This window comes from Ruditapes philippinarum, unplaced genomic scaffold, assembly GCF_026571515.1.
Source record: "Ruditapes philippinarum isolate M1 unplaced genomic scaffold, ASM2657151v2 ctg6493_1_1_1_1, whole genome shotgun sequence".
In the NCBI taxonomy this organism is placed as follows: Eukaryota; Metazoa; Mollusca; class Bivalvia; order Venerida; family Veneridae; genus Ruditapes; species Ruditapes philippinarum.
Window position 1 is genome coordinate 12083 of NW_026859474.1, and position 18640 is coordinate 30722.

The 18640-nt window shown below is 30.5% G+C and overlaps 1 protein-coding gene across 2 annotated transcripts in view; it reads right to left on the reverse strand.

Annotated features, from left to right (window-relative positions):
* LOC132756631 (uncharacterized) overlaps positions 1 to 17659 on the reverse strand; it is a 28581-nt gene extending 10922 nt beyond the window's left edge. The window contains exons 1-3 of one of the 2 annotated variants that reach the window (XM_060747748.1): positions 17501 to 17659; positions 16862 to 16978; positions 16330 to 16463 (exon numbers count right to left, since the gene is read on the reverse strand). In XM_060747748.1, coding sequence (XP_060603731.1) covers positions 16381 to 16463; positions 16862 to 16978; positions 17501 to 17648 — 348 coding nt within the window. In that variant the 5' untranslated portion in view covers positions 17649 to 17659 and the 3' untranslated portion in view covers positions 16330 to 16380. Of the gene's footprint in view, positions 1 to 16329; positions 16464 to 16861; positions 16979 to 17500 lie in introns of those variants that run through there. The other variant, XM_060747749.1, reaches the window with a different exon arrangement.
* Between the last annotated feature and the right edge of the window lie 981 nt (positions 17660 to 18640).

Consider the following 18640-nt stretch of genomic DNA (forward strand, 5'->3'; position numbering starts at 1 on the left):
AGCAGATATGGTACCATCATAAAATACCAAAACAAAAACTTTTGCAATTAGTTCTAGGTTAGCTTGATTTTCGGGCTAATTTGACTAGACTATTTTCTCTGTAGAATGTTCAACAAGTTCGTCAATATTTCATCATGTTATTTCGGGACATTTTCCAATAATACAATGCATGCTTTTATTTTTCAAATCTAAAATCATAAACAATGATAATAATTTTTTTGTCATTTTATTGTTGGATTTTAGACTACTTTCACTATTGCCGTTTTCGGCGTTCCTAGGTTAGTTCGTTTTCTGTCTAGTATATAACTTGATGTGGTGTTAATTTTAAATGTTAGTAATGAAGAACCATATTTTAAAACTTTGCCCAGAAATAACTGCGATTGCTGTTTTTAATCCTGTTCCTACAAACATATTTTTCTAACAATATAAACTACACCAAATTTAAAAAATCATTAGGTTTACATTCATTAAATGCCGATTAAAAGTAACCGACAGTTATCAAAGCAGCATATTACACATCTATTATGCGAAACATGTCACATTTTATGCTAATTATGACACATGGAGTGAGGTGGAAATTAACTGTACACATAAAACTTTCGAAATAATTATTGAGACAGACTCACTCATTTCCTACTGAATAATATTGGAACTAAATTAAACTGAATGAACCTTGTAGGCTATTGAACAGCAATGACCGCTGATACATCTGATACAATCTTATATAAGGAGATCAACGTCAATCTATGTTTGCATGTTACTTTATCTGTGCCAATCAGTTTATTACCCAATGATGACCTTTTGTTATTAACTCATAATTCACAACAATTTTTACAACACTTGTATCCCATCCTGATAATTCCTCTTTTTATTCTATCAAAATGGATGTAAGGTGCATAAAAATGTTGCAATTTGAAATATGTTATCTTATTGATAGTCCTAGAACTGGTTTTCACTGCCCTAAATTTTCTTTTGAAGTTTGGTTTGCTATAAATTGTCTGCTTCTCATTTAACTTGTCAATTCGATGGACGATCGTGGTGAGAACGACAGCTCTTGATATATAAATGTCAGAAAAATGTTGCTATGTACTTCGCTGTTTTGATTACTTGTCCTTTTAACTGTCTAGCTACAACAGACGCCTTCCTATAAATGTAATTGCTCAATTTGATAAAACATCTATCTGCAAATTGTTTTGATAAAACTAGGACATTTACCGTTTAATATATTTAAGCACAATGTCAACAGAATAACAAGAAAAAAAAACAACAGTATTTTCATTCTGCATAGGAAAAATAGTGATATATTATAATAGTTTTTCCTTTTGATAATTTCTGCTAATTTCAATTTTGTAATTGAAAGATATCTCGTTTACAAGAATCATTAAAGTCATTACACTAAAGCACGTGATAAGTAAAATATTTCAAACCGCGTATAGAAAGTCCAGCATTTACACTCAGACAATATAATTGTTTACAGTTACATGTTGATATTTATTTTTCAATAACAAATTTTCTTTATCTTCCTTCTGTTGCTTCTGCAGTTTGTGATATTCTCACTCAAATTATTTTCAATGGCCATTTAAGACCTCTAGAAATAAATTGTTGTGTTGATATTGGTTCGAATATCCTACATCTCAAACTTGAAGTGGACAAACGCTTAGATATTCTCAAATTATAGAAATAATAAGTGTCTATTGTATGTAGTTTGTAAGTTGATTGTTTAAATTTTATAAAAAAAAACCGGAGACATATACTTAAAACTATATTCATATTAAAAGGAGGTGTATACATGTAAAAATGATAATGATTAAATATGTTCACGTGTTTTGGAGTCCCCTATTTGCAGTTTTCTGTTTTAATAGCAAGATTGATGTAGGAATACGATGACAAGGCATACGTCAGAGATTATCATTTTTGATATATACTCTCCTTGAGATATCCTTTTGTCTTTCGCATTTAGTAATATAAATGACGTTTCTTAAATGGACGTGGAATATTAAAAAAAAATTGTTTCTTTATATATATGTTGACACTTACGGAATGTTGCCAAGAACTATTATTTGCAGCATCTAAAATGCAGTCATTATACATTACCAAAACGTAAGGTTTGTTAAAATGTTGAATTCTGCTTAAGCCGGTGCTAGGGGGCGTGGACGGTAACATGCACTTTCCAGTACCGTCCATGAAAAGGCTCAATCAAACCGAGCCTGCAACATTTTCAATTTTGCCGTGATGGACTTTCTTTAGGGTTTCTGTATTTATCTATTTTATAAACTTAGTGTAATATACAATAAAACATTTTCTTATTATTAAGCAGTTTTTATATTTATTCCCTGCTATTCAGGGGTATGACAGGGAAGAGAAGATAAAGCAAACTTAAATGTTGCAAGATCTTCGCCATATCCAAATATCTGCGGATATTTCTTAATTTAAAATCTCATTATCTTACGTTATTCTTATCTAAAAGTAAATCAATATTAAGAAATGAGTCTCATTACCTTTAAAATATAGATTTATTTTTACCCAACTCAACTAATGTGAAGTGGTCGCGTGATTAATTGTGGTATGGAAAAGTAAACATCACATGTTTGAACTATTATGTTTTAAAAAGTACAAGATTATGTCGCTTTGAAAATTTACGTTCCTTAATAAATTTTTTTTAGTAAAATGACAGTAACCGTAAGGTATTAGGGTTACTTTACACACACTAATGTCATATCCAATTACTTATTAACAGGCGGAGCTTAAGACTAATACAAACAGTTTAGCGATAACGCATTAATGCTTTATCCGCATTATAAAAAATATCGTTAAGTATTAAGAATGTTTTTCATTAGGTCAGTGTTAAAGTTCAATGACTCGTGAGTACAATATGGCTTTTAAGCATTTTTTGTTTAAACCGGATCCATATCAGGAAGTCTTTCTTTATTCATTAAGATCCTTTTTTCAGACTATTCTATATATAAAATGTACAATGACATTACTTCGTCAGACTAAACTAGATAAGAAAATAGAAAAATAGTTCTACTAGTTATCTAAAAGAACGCCCAAAACGGCGATAATTGGAAAATGTAACAAGCTAGGTGTGTCTATTTGACGACAATGGAAACTGTAAACTGCCGTCCACTTCCCCTTACACAGGCGTATGCGGAAATACGCATTTATATTTACATATATATTTCTTAATTCAAAATTTCAAAAGCCTGAACATTTGTGTTCAAACGAGGTGAACATACAATCTTTAATATGACATTTCTGTGACTTTAAAACTCCCCACAATTGTTATTCAAAGGCGGTCCCTTCTGTGTTCCTTCACATGTTTCACATGTATGTCTTGCGTGTTATTACATGTTTTAGGAATTGGAGGTTTTGTAAAATCCTATCTTGATACATTGTGACATTCGTTAACGGTAAGTATTTTCTTCAAAAGCCCCTTTTCCCTGACACCCCTTATGCCTTAAATTCCCGTATCAGTCCCTTTTAGTTCTGATCATTTTACTTTCACCGTTCTTGTGCCAACTCCATTTTCGTTCTGGACACATATTCTATGGGTCCTGCGGGTATGACTGGATTGTTTTGGAACTGCGTTTCTATGAAAAGTGATGTATCTACTCCTTGTAAAAAGGTAAATTGTAATATGAAGCGGAATTTGCAGATTTGATAAGATATTATGAGACCCTAATCGGTTTGTGAGATTTAAACACAACCGGATGCATGCAATCGTTGTCAATATTAGACACAATCTCAAAATCCTCTTTCCTAAAAGGAACAAAGATCTAAACAGTTATTACATAAAAGCAGTTTTTAAATTAATTTTAAGAATTGTGATTATATAACATTTCTAAGCGGACATCTGTATAAAATAAATCGTCTATGTCTGGACAAAACAACAAAACAATAGATAAGTTGTTTTTCTATTTAATCCTCAGCAGATGCCCCTTACAATTTTTGGTGAAATTAAGTTGGAAGACTTCTGTCTGCAAAATAATGCAAGCCATTGTTTTGTTCAGATATATCAGACGTAATAGACGTACAAAATCCTGTTTTAGTGTCTTTCGAAATGGATGATAAAGTAACCGACATAAATAAGAAAGTAGACTGATTTGTGAGATATACGTCAGGTGTTGTCTGAACTATCATATTTCAACAATTGTTATAGAAAATATTTCAGCCACTGTATGTTTCTTTAACTATTTCAGCAAATTTCAATTTCTGAAATATATTTAGTCTGTTAATTAATGTATCACAATATTATAATAATTACTATTTCAGATAGGGAATTACAAACAACTAATCGAATTGTTCCTTGCTGGGTATGTTGACCGGATGACCTGCATTACCGGATGCTGTTTGGGACTGCTTCATTCAACATTGCCATTTCGTAATGATCTTTGTGCTCATTTATAAATTAGGATGCTAGTAATTTAGTCTATTTATAGATCTTGATCTACTTTTTAACTGGGACATGCACTATAACATTGAAGTTATTTGCAAAAAAATTAAACCCCTTGTTAAGGCATACTGTTGCAGTACCTTTATGGATTGTGATCATTGATATTAAGTTTCTATTGAAATCATTTGATATTGATATTGACATATACATTTAATATTGAATAGTGTCTTGTCGACATCGGACAGACATGATTCGTATTTGCAAAGTAACGGTTACAGTTTTAAGCTTATATCTATTAAGATATGGAGAGAAAAAACGAAGACCAACAAGGAAGAACGATGCAAACACTTCACGACCCAGCAACACGGAACCACCGGCAAGGATCCCAGCACGACACCAAACAAAAACAGGACAGGGCACAAGGCAAATTACGGATATTAACCCTTATGTACAGACTGTAATTTTTATGTAATTTTGTTGAGATAATTGCTTCTATATAACTGTTATAATGAAATTGCCAGATTTTTGTCTTTATAGTCAATTATTATAATGAATTATTATTATATCTCTGCAATCAGGTTAAACAAACCAAAAATAGCCTATTTTATACATTTCCGTAAGTTATAAATCGAACATAAAACTGCCTTCGGAAATTACAAATTTTAATGAATGTTAGGTAAAGACAGGATATGACTTCTAAATAAGTTCCAGGGAAATGGAAGCAGTTTTCATTGTCCTGTTTTCATGTGGTTCATTTGCATTTAGATAGATTGTGTGGGAGTAACTTCTTGTGATATCATCTCTTGATTGCCGGAAAAGTATTTTCCGATGTCCAAGTTATTGTGTATAGCAATCAACTCATTTTCCTTATTTTAACGATCAGATATTTGTTCATGAGTTGTGTGGGTTTTTTTAAAAATAAAAATGCATATCCTGATACTTTAAATGCTTCTGATGATTTTTATTTTTTGAGATCATGTGGAGCGAATATTACGAATATAATACCCGATATGAATTTGGTTTCGAATTTAGTGTACATACTTTTTATATTGAGAGAGAAAGTGTCTTCTATGATTGTGTCATTTGATATTTTCAAACATAAAACATATCTTTCATCAACACTGCAACTGTACAAAAATTGCAGACTCGTTTTGATTTAGTATGTACTGTATTGTGTCATAATAGGGACAACATAAATATTTTTCTATCACGTTTGTACGCAATAGCTTCTATGTGTACACGCAAAACTACTTACTATTTGCACATGCGATAGCTACTATGTGAGCACACGATGGCTACATCGTGCACAAACGACAGGTAATGCGTGCACACGCAATAGCTCCTACGTTAGTCAATCATTACGTGCGCACGTAATCGCAATAATACAAAATGCGTACGCAATAGATAAAATATATCTGATGACACCTTTATGCAACCGCACAACTGGTGTTAAATTAAAATAAAATAAAAGTTAACATTATCAGAAGATCATTTTGAAATTATTCTGGATTTCCTTGTTAGAACTTTCCAACAGCTGTTAACTTGTACCAGAATTAAAAAAATGATTATAAGTGCATCCGTAATTATGTAGTTTAAAACATACTGTTTAATAAAACTATTTCACAACGATACTCGTATAAAGGTACTCTGCTATAAAGGGTAACATTAAAAATAATACATATGCAAGAATAACCTCTTAAAATATAAGAATATAATTATAGCATGCTGTTTCAAAGTTTATTGATTTGCACTTACAGGAATTCAAATTAAATTCGTTAGTTTATCCATTGTCGTTAACGGTAAATATTTCCTTCCAATCTCCCTCTTGGTAAGAATTGACTATAAATTATTGATCGACTATATATTTTCGCTTTTCCACACTTTCCGGCTAAAACATTACAGTACCTTACTATGTTGATCGTCGGGCATAGAATTCAATTTAAAAACTAGGAAGGTATTAAGGCATGATAATCTAATGTTAAGACGACCATTGAACAGCTATAATAATTCATAATCTCTCGTGTACAGAAGTCAACAAAGTGTAAACTATGACTACATTAAAATTGATAGTTATAACAGTAATTAAACAGTAATATAATGTTGATGATGATCTTGAATATTTGAAACAAAATATAACCACCAATATACATTTCATTAATAGACAAAACCAAGTTTCGTTGGAACAAGAGTAGTAAATATTTGCAAAAAGTCTCACTATATCATTTAATCAAAGGGTGGACCTAAATAAGGTAAACATAACATTATAAAATTTAAAAACAAACAAAAAAAATAATAAAAAAATAAAACAGCAACACATGTCGATCGATATTTTAACCAACCTCCTGAATATTTACGAGTAAAATGCCACCAGAAGTCATAGACTACAGGCTTTTACTCGCTTCAAGTACCGTGCTCCTACCTCTTGTCAACGTTTACAACCTTGTCTGTGTGTATATCGTTTAAGTATCATGTAGAGGATGTGGTCGGAGAAAGTATTAGTTATCCTTTGTTAGTTCCATCAGAATATTATACTTATTTCCATATTTGTTTTTTATTGAAATGGCCGTTTCAGTTGTTAGCTAGATCAAATAAAGCACTTAACAAACTTGATTCGCCTTTTATTCCATTTTATGTAAATATCTGAGAAAATGTATACAATGTTACTGTCAAAAGACAAAATATTTTGTATGTAAATTTGTATGTAAATTTCCATCTTATCTTTAGATTCCCTTATAATGGAAATGTCACCTATCTTACTGACATGGTTAAATATTAAAATAGATGTTGTTGTTTCGTTGGATTGACGATACCATTTTTATTGTTAGCGCCAGTAATAGTTTTAACTTAGAGGTTCAATGTCAAAGCTTGACACATTTTGGTTGTTGGTTAATTGATTATATACAAATACATAAAACAAATGTAATTAATTTCCACTTTTAATGCTAAGGCATGCTAGGGAATACTCAAATTGTGCTCATAGGTACTGTAGTAAATCAATTTAATAATTGTGATTTTTTATGAAATGTTCTGAAACGTTATGTTAAAGCTATATATGATCCGGACTCAGTCTCATATCAACAATTGAAGATGTTCTATTATATTATACTATATTGGATGGTGAATCAAATATTATATTTTCGGAGTTAAATATTACCAATTAGGTACTCATAAATGATAAAAGCCTGTTTATGACTATACTATTTAGTTTGAGATATAAATATGGTTTATTGATTATATACTGTGTATAATGCAAACTGTTTGACTTTACTATATTAGTGTACGGTAGTACGAGGTCCAGAATAAAGTATCAAAAGGTTTTTAGTGAAGACTTTGCATGTGTGTTAGGCGCATATTGTTAACTTGCCGTACATATTATTTAAACATGAAATAAAACCAAACAACAGAAGAACAAATAAATACAAAAACAAATATAAAAGAAGAAGAGAAACTAAAAAGGAATCATTTTTATATGATATGTTTTTATGTATAACAAGTTAACTACCATTTGTTCTGCATATATTTACACCACTGCCATAAACACCCTTCATATATATGTGTTTATTTGGTTTATATGAAGTAATAGAGTTAAAATATCAATGCAAACAAATCTATGGAATTGCAGTATTATTCGTTCTATTGCAATAAGCACGAGTAGGTTGGTTAAGGTTTGTCACGACTTTCAAAGATTGATCTTTAGTGTCCGTTACGTTAAAGAATAAATATCGTGTTGACACCATCAATGATAGCTTTTGATTTTCTACAAGATCTGTTAATTTCAGAATACTGTGTTACTAAAATATCTGAGAAATTCCTAATGGGTTTATGATAAGCTGATTTTAAATCCCACAGAATAATCTAAAATATTACTGCGGTAAACATTAAATCATGAAGCCTAAAGTTACTCATAATACCTTTTAAACTGACAAAGGTTATTCAATTTATAGAAAGCAAATACCATTTTAGATTTATGGACTGGCAATGTTTCATCTACATTTGAATATATGGTGATATAATGTGTCTTTCTCAAACATTTCCCTCTAAATGTTTTATTTTGTTTAAAGATATATGGTGGTAAATGTGTCTTATTCCTATAACATTTGCTTTATATTGTTTACAGCTTACAGACTCATCGCATTGTGACGGGACATGCATATCACGAGGACGTAGCCAGAGTGATATTCTAAATATAGAACGTGAACAGTGATTTTATTGCATAATAACACACACTTTCGGTACTTCTATGTTCAACAGGGAAAAATGCGAGTCGTGTTAGAATAGAGTGTATAACCACATTGGACGTTGACTTGATAAAAACATTATACAGACCTTTACATAATTTTCAATGTCAGCTATATTTCTGGCTTGGATATAGTAGTATGTTTATGTAAATGGAAGCGTGAATTTGTTTCCAAAAGTAAACATCACATGTTCTTATCTTAAATAATATTATTAATTTATATGTTGAGGGGAGGGATGGGGGCATTATTGTGTCTTTTTTAATGTTAATAAGTAAATTCTCCTTAAAAATTACTACGTAAACTGTTAGTATTAATTCTACTTGTGGCATTTTTTTTATCCAAATACACAATAAGAAACTATATTTTTTATTCTTATTTCCAAACGAACGGCAATCATATGACTTTATTCGCTCGAAAATACAATATAACTTCAACTTACATTCTGAAAGCATTATAACAGTCTTATAAAAATATTCTGATGTATTTCTGTAACAAGACATTAATAAAAGCAAGGTCATTACAAATTGTTTCAGAATATAGTTATTACAGGAGGTCATTATATGAATGAGTTTCAGGCAAATGGCATCAGGTTTTATATTCTGTATTTAAACTGATCGAGTGGGAGTAACTATTTGTGAGTATTGTTGCTTAATGGCTAAAATAGATTGGTCTACAATGGTCTATTTGTCCATATCATAAATTGATGATAAAAAAGCTTTTACTTATATATTCCTTAAAGATATTTCTGATAAAACTGTTGTCAAAAGGGTTCTCAGTAATAACGTTTTAACATTAATATGATTGAAGATAATATTTTAGAACAGTTTATTATCTGTTATATATAGACTCTTGATATCTGATTATTTATATCACACTTACCAACAACATCTATATATTGTTTTATCTAGGTTTGTCGTAACGTATGATGCTAAATAGTATCAACATAGATATTATTTGCATTAAAAACATTGCATAATGAACTAATTATTTTTCTTGCAGGAAAAATATTTCCCGCGGAAACCGACAACTCATATTCAGTTCAAATTGTGTCACGTTGACACGATCGGTATTTTAAAATGAAAGGTAACAAGATCTCGAAGAGGTTGGAAAAGAACGATATAACGGCATTTGCATATATGTACACGTTGATATATGTGTACCGAATCACATTTTATTCACAATTATCGTCTAGAGAATTGTGCGAAATTGATTGTAACAAAAATCATTTTACTACTGAAAATATCTTTAAACCTCATGCGGAAGGAGGGGGGATTAGGGTGTGCATTATTTAATTGGAAAGGTTTATAATGCATAAAAAACGGGAAAAAAACACACACACACAAAAAAACATAAAAAACAAACAAATAAAAAAGAGGAGCTAAATATAAGTGAAATAGCTTCTTTCACGATGCACATGATTCACGAGATCTTGTAAATATCTGAAGACAAATTATAACTTACAAATTCCTTGACGTGCAAAATGTCACCTCTGTTAAGCTGTTACATTACCAATGATTATATATTTAAGTTTTATCGATAAACATCAATTCATTTCAGAATAATGAATCACTTTTATATAACAGGAAATCAAAATGGTTTTAAGATAAACTGATTTCAAATCTAAACAAGAGCCAGTTGAACCGGGTGATGCTCCCCGAATAGGTTTTGGACACAGGAAGGTATACCTCTTGTAGTGTCAGAGTTATGTCACAGACAAAGTTCAAAGTGTAAAAATAACCAAAATGTTGCGCGCGACACATTGTCTCTTCATGGTGATCATTTCTGTGAAATATTTTTAAAATCCGACTTCAAATATTGAAGTTATGGACCGACACGATTTTGCTGCAAGGTCATACTGTGACCTTGACCTTCAAGGTAGCGAGCCAAATTGCGCGCGACACTTCGTCTCAATATGGTGATAATTTCTGTGAAATATTTTAAAATCCGACTTCAAATAACAAAGTTATGGGCCGGACACGATATTGCTGCAAGGTCATGCTGTGACCTTGACCTTCAAGATAGCGAGCCAAATGTTGCGCGCGACACGTCGTCTCAATATGGTGAAATTTTTCGGGGAGCATAAAAAGTATAAAATGTTAGTATTTTAAACATCTAATCCCGAAGCTTCAAACTACGATCATGTCACATTGAATCTCTTAAATCGAAATTGTTATTTTTAAACTTTATAGATATCAAATACCTATTAGGACTTATGAGCAAACTCAATGTGTTGCGAAAGTAGTGTCTTATTCTACCACACTGTCCTCTAATTGCTTCCATATTGTTATATAGATACAGCTTTCAGACTCATCACATTCTGAGAAGGCATGAATCTGAATGTTATTGTCATCTAAAACATTACAGTGGCAATGATTAATAAGCAAATGCAATGAGTTACAAGACATGTCCCAAGTGAATCTGACAGAACAACTGTATCAATGCACGCTATTTATGCAATTTATTTAAAGTTTATTTGATACAGGCATGATACGATCGAATTTCAATATTTATGAGTGTTATAATTATATTAAAATGATGCTTTAAGCTCGTTCGCATTTGTTATACTTAATCCAAATATGAAATACTGGTGTAACAGTGTATGAACGCAAGAGAAAGTTCCATGTTGCATCCAGTTAAAATGCATGCATTTTTTTCAGATGTATGCATGTGCTAGATTTCATTTCTTTAAGTAAATTGGTGTGTAATGAAATGTCAGCACTTGCAATATAATAAGCAATCACGTTAAAAATATTTAGTATGAGACAAACAAATCACGAAAGAGTTACATATTATGGATGTTGTATGCAAACGTTAGATACATTATCCTAAATGACACATATCTATATAGCAGACAGTTAAATACATGGAAAAAAGATATTATTTATTGTAAAGATATCAATAATATATAACTTACAACTGTATCAACTTCTTTACAAGCAATATTTCATAAGACTATCCAAAAGGTGTTGTGTGTATATATATATTTGTAATACCTATGGCAAATGTGTCGATTGAAGACCAATCTATTTTAAGTCAAATATAATTGTAAGTCAAATGTTATCGTTCTCGTCAACAATTTACACTTGTTTTTGAGGCTGTTTTAAAACGTAAACCCTAAAATATAGATAACGGAATCAATATAGTCAAGGATTATCACATGGTTAATGAGTTTTTACAACATTATGAGTTATTTGCTCAGGTTTAATCTAACCTTACTTTTTCTACCTAGATAGTATTTAAAAACGAAACATTGGTTAATTAGTAAAAGAAAATATCCGGCTATACAGGAAACAATGTATTCTGTAGTTAACAAAACGAAAACTGAATAAATTTAAGGAAAAAAGCCCCATACCATTTGAAGAAAATCTCTTTTTTCAGGAATAGCCTCGTTTTGAGAAAAAAATATCGGACAATTGTAATTAAGAAAACTTAAGAAACACTTAATATTATCATTTCAGATAAAAGTAGATTTTGTCGTCTCTTCATGTAAATGTTGATGTTTACAATATTACCCTTTGCAGAAATGATACATTATTTTAAAATATGGTGGGAGAACAAAACAATATTATGTTTGAGATAAATTGTCACAGAGATTTTACACTTCCCCTGAAGATATAACTAAAACCCCATATATTTCAAATGCATTGTTTTCTCTACTCAGCTCAGCTGGCGGATAAGCTTACTGAGACTTCATTCAACAATAAGATGTCCTTTACTTTTGTTTATTATTCGATGTCTTATTTAGCTAGTTTAATTTCTTCAAATAGGTGATCAGCTGGTAGATAAGCTTACTGTAACTTCATTCAACAATAAGATGTCCTTTACTTTTGTTTATTATTCGATGTCTTATTTAGCTTGTTTATATTCTTCGGATATGTAATCATCAGGCTTCGTTTTAATATTATAATGATGTTTAAATTATATCATGGACACGTTTTATCTATTTTGTTCATTGCGTGATTCATGATCTAGTTAAATTAGAGATTGTTGTTGATTATGAATGAACCATGCATCATTATTCCATTTTGGTCAGATATTCAAATATTCCGATACATTACGATACAATTTGAAAACAAGACAATACATGAGAACGCTTTAGCTTTTTATATTCTGTGAAATATCTAATGGTATCAATACTGTATAATTAGCAATTCTATGAAAACAGGGATTGCCGTATTTGATATATTGACTGTTCGGCTACTTGCGTCACTGTTACGTGTCAACATTGACAGTTAAAGCATATCATTCAGTGTAAATCATACTAGACAGAAAGTATTGAAGTAAACATTGTAATTATGTTTTGTTTTCAAGATTGATTTTTAAGAGTAAAATTCAATTATATTGAAAGGGAACCAAGTAAAAAATTTAGAGGAATCTTGGAAGGCAAGGTATCACAATGTCTTATTTTGTGGCTTGCAGCTTAAACATTGACATTTCTTATTACACCAAAACATAATAAATGCATGTAGAGTTTGTAACGGCACTTACATTTTATTCCGATAATTAATCTACATTCGGATTCGTCATAGTTTGTTTATTTAGACGCTTGTTTTAAATGTAGATTACTTTTTCTTACGTCAGTACAGTGCGGTGTAATTAGAGAAGATTTTCATCCCATTAACGATAGCAACGGACAGAATCAGGTATCACGGTAATTACATGTTTCTATAAATTCTCCATAATGACATGAGCTGTAAAAGGATACATTCCTCTGGGTATTTTTGTACTTGTCGTCTAATGACCATTTACAATATCTATAAGTACATTAGCTATACATTTAAAGATTTGAATTAAGTTGTCCTTACATTTCATTTAAGTGACACAATTTCAGGTCCTTGATAGAACTAATTCTGACATAATATTTTTGAAGAAAAAAAGTTTACATAAATGTATTGCAGAAAATAATTGAAACAACCTCATGAAAGCCGGAAATGGGCAGAATTGAAGTATTGATAACACATTGATTTTTTCAAGTAATGCAAGCTAATTATAAATACATCATATATTGCATTGTAAGAAAATATATGCTAATTTAATTAATTACTTTTGCCAAAATGTTGTAATTGAATTGCATTATTTGGCATTACTTTGTTTTATTCAATATGATTTATTTATTGAATATGGCAATTTAAACTGATATAATTTTTGCTCTTTCTTGATTAATATCATGGATTATTTCGTAATAGCTGCTCGGTTAATGCTTTTTTGTTTTACTATGTTTGTTTAGTACGCAGGAAAAGTGAAGATTTGAACTGATATTATTCCTCTATCCACTTACTTTGTTCCATGGTTAATTTTATAATGACGCACTTTTTTGCATTTACTATGGGGGCCTTTCTCTCCCCCCCCCCCCCCACACACACAAAAACAAAAAAAAACCCAACTGAAAAAACGATCTGGATATATTTATCAATGCAACATTGCAAAAAAAAGAAAAAGGGAAAGCAAAAAAAAAAAAAGAAAAAAAAAGACAAAGAGCGAAAATTTTTTAAATTAAAGGAAAAAAAAAACGAAAATAAATAAAAAATTTTTTTTTTAAAAAGAAAAATCGTTTAAAAAATTTTAAATTTTTTTTTTTATACAAACTTTAACAACAATTAAGTTACTTTTTTTTTTAAAGATGAATAAAACTCTTTTAAAAAAAAATTTTTTTAAAAAAAACCCCTTTTTTAAAAAATTTTTAATTTTTAGGGGAATTTCGCCCCCCCAAAATTTAAAATCTTTTTTTAAAGCTTTTTTAAATTTTCCCCCCTTTTTAAAAATTTTTTCTTATAAATTCTTTTTTTAAATTTTAAAAAGGGGCCCTTTTTTTTGCTTCCATGGGCGATTTTTCCCCCCCGGGAAAAAAAGGCTTCGATTTTTTAAAACCCCCCAAAAATTAAAAGTTTTAATTCAAGCGGAAATACTTTTTTATTTTGAAAATTTTTGTTTCCAAAAATACCTTTTCTACCCTTGGAATTAAGATCCCTAATTTTACTTACTAGAAAAAATTTTTCAAATAAACGTGTTTTGCCACAAAGAATGGAGACTTTATTAAAGAAAGTTGTATGATTTGAATTCCCTCAGGGAAAAATTTTAAACCTGCTATTTGAAATAATAAGAAATACTTTTTTTAACTTACTGACATTTATTTTTCAATTCAGTCTTCTCTTTAAATGTTTCTTTTTGTAAGAAAAGGCTGATAAGGCACAGTTAGGTAAAAATCATCCACTTGCGGTGGAGCGGTTGTCTTTGCGGGTTGTGGCATCGGAAAAGCATGCGTGATTGTAAGGGGCGAATAAATGGGTTCGAGTTATCGGAGTATATTCATCCCTTAGCTCCAGAGCCGAGGTGATTTGGACGACTGGTGTTACAAAAACAACAACTTAAAGAGAGCATGTAATATGCTTACATATGCCATTAGGCCATGCTGTTATAAGCAGTTGTTTTTATCACTGTGTCGAATATCAGATTTTTTTTTCATTTTTTGTCATTGTACATGCACTGTCGGTTTCTGACCAATCAAATACTAAAATCCGAGTTTTAAGAAAATGCCCCACCTTCGAAAAGACTTTTAACTTTCTTTTCAATCTGTGTAACAAGGCACATTTTAAAAACCTGCTCTTTCTCGGTTGAAACAAAATTATATTGCATAAACAATCTCTATCAATATCCCATTTTTTATTGAACGAGGGACTAATTATATTTTTTTCAGGAATATTTGTTTTGATATGTAGGCTGCAATCAAATTGTACAAATATATCTCCTCGTCTAAAAATATAAGAATTTAAGTTACGCATGGAAAAGTTCTTTTATTTTTTAATTACGGACATATCATAAAGCGAATATCAGCCCAATGGTTTACATCTGGTTACATCAATCCTTAATCGTATCTTATATTGTATCCCTATAAATGTAATCCGTTATTATTTCCCCAGAATTTCTGTATCGTAGCAGGATCTTTTTAAACTGATTCGCACATTAACATAAATGATAAAATGCGCAAAATCATGAAATATGATTGGATTTTTATATTTACCAGTAGGTTGAACACTCTGTATTACATACAAATAAGTTAATCCAGTCAAATCAGTCAAACAAGTAAATTCATTATATTAATCACTCCAGACAAACTAGTCAATTAATTCAAAAAGTTAAATCAAGCAAACCAGTCATAATATTCAACGCAGTCAAACCAGTCAATCTGAAGATCCTAGTCACACTAAGATGTACTCAAGCTTTAAAGGAACTCCATTGAGGTCCAATAGCCTTGAAAATAAATTTTGAAATTCTTTCTTAAATCAACGGGTAAATTTAAATATGAAACCAAGCAATAGGTGATATATATATATATATATATATATTATATATATATATATATATATATATATATATATATATATATATATATATATATATATATTCAGTTTTAAATTGATTATCGATTTCTATGTGATTTTTGACCGATTTTAGTGAAAGAGTGTTTAAACGGTTTTTATTTATTGGGCCATTTTCACAATAAAATTGATAATTTCTGGGAAAAATGATTTGAAATTGTGTACATGATTTATTGGTCTAGACATACATCTACTTATAAAAAAATCTTGAAAAAATATTTTCGGTCCCTTCACGCAAAAAAAAAAAACTAAATGGAGTCCCTTTAAATCTATCACGACATTTACAACTTTAATATGTAATAATTGCTGACATCAACAAAAATAAGTTATTGAACTTTATTATAACATCATCACAGTATCACATCTAAGGAGTTTAGGGCGTTGGGCATGCTCCGATAGATGCCATTTTTAATGTATGGTCCAAACATACAGCTTTCTTGAAGTCACAGTAGTCATCTGAAATGTAGATTTATTGATAATTAGTCCAGCGATTAAAGTATTATCAAATGAAGAAATAAAAAAGCAAAACGCAAATAAAAAGTAAAAAGAAAAAAAAATATACAATACACAGATATAAAAATATAAAAGTGGTGCACGAGAGCGCAAACACTTGATCCGACGTAATATTAGCGTGCCCTAATATTCATTATGTCACAAAAAAAGTCTAATCATGCCGTCAGAATAGTGTTATGTCACGCGCCTGTAAGTCTTTAAAAAACGGTTATAGCTCCAACCGTATAAAATAAACTGTTACTCCATAGCTCTTTATGGTGTTTCAGGCATACAGTTTAGTACACAAAGTGTAAATAATATGCATTTATGTAGTAATTATAAATTTAAATGTATGTACTAACACGTCACACCATTACTTGCACAAACGGCAATTGTCGGCATACGGTTCATAACAAATCCGATTCCAAAGTGACAATACACATTATCACAATTTTCGCTGGACACATTTCCGGCAACGGCTGCAAAAAATAATATGACTGATATTTGATCTGGGAAAAAGTAATATCTGCTTTCGTTGTTTTTTGACTATCATGTACCCCGTTAATCACAGTTTGATGACGAGTTTTATAATGTTTCAAACTAGGTTGTTAATTATCAAACACAAGGTCCGTTATTGCTAAGTTTTCGTTTTTGCTCGTAACCCTGCTGGATGCCTTGCCGACGGCCCTTGCTTGCTGTCAGTACTACTAAAGGTACCGTTTTTAATGCCACATTCTCTGCTTGTTTACATGATAGTTTCAATATCAATCCAATAAAAAACATTGATGAACAAAAATATTAAAAACTAAAGCAGCTAAAAAACTAACGATGAAAAATGACCGAAACGGTAAGTCAACCAAAACGAACAGTTGGATAATGGTTTCATGTTGAAAAACAAGTTACTTAAACTTTGTAGAATATTTTGTTTTAACAAAAATGTATAGAAGATAGTATTTCTTAAAAAAATAACAGTTTAAATGAACAAAATCAAATGTACATACCAAGAACCAAAGCTATACAAATCGCAAATGCCCTCATATCTGCTATTATAGTTGTGTTACTTTGCGAAGACTGAATACCATATAATAAGTGATCTATATGATATCTGGACTTAAATAGAGCTAAACAAAGAGTTAACCTAATTCCCATATCTTCTTATCATTTTTGGTCACACTTTTCCTGATAGGTGTGAATATGTCAAGACATGTATATATGTACAAGGTCGACACGATAAGGCCTTTTATTTTCACCCTATTTCCTGTAACTTGTAAAAACAATTTAGCGGACCAATTACTCTATACCATAATATTACTAATCATATATTAGAAAGAAATTAAGAAAACTAACATTTTCATTTTAATAGCAATTTTCACTTTTAGAAGCGTATGAATTAACAACCTCATTCATGATGGCAAAATGACGTCATCCTAAGAACGTGGTTCATTCTTTAAAGACACTTGGGAATGTCGTCATTTAAAGCTCGCGACGTGCCTTACATGGATGTTAGACAAGCTTTCTACCACCATGGTAAACAGTAGATAATTTTGTCTGATATAAATATTTGATAAACCAGTCAACAAAAATAACAAGAAAAGAACAATAGACATGACGCATTTAGTCAAACGTTTTGCAATGCTCAAAGGGTAACGGTAAAAATTCTGACGTAACGGTTGCCAAAACGATCTAAGAAACAAACACAAAAAACAACAAAAATAAAAAAGAAAAAAAAACACCAAAAAAACAACAAGAACCCAAAAACATTTAACAATTTATCATACGGGCCGAAATACTTCAATGACTGAACAATGCGCGTATAAAATATCGACACACAGCAGAAGACGACTAAGAGGATGAATCTATCTCTTAAAAATGCCATCATTTTCGTTAAAGAAAGGTAAGTTTATTTGTTAATTCATTGTAAATCGTTTACATGTGTTGTAACGGTATGTTACCGTGTGGCGCAGTTAATGGCTAAAGTTCCTAAGTACGAAATAACGACATAATGTTGTTCTTTCATCTGCTAATATCATGATAGAGGAATGTTATTTAACATGATGTTATAAACTGAAGTTTTGTAACGTTCAATAATTATTATAGTTCTTCGCATATCAATGATCACCACAATTGTGTCCGAACCATTT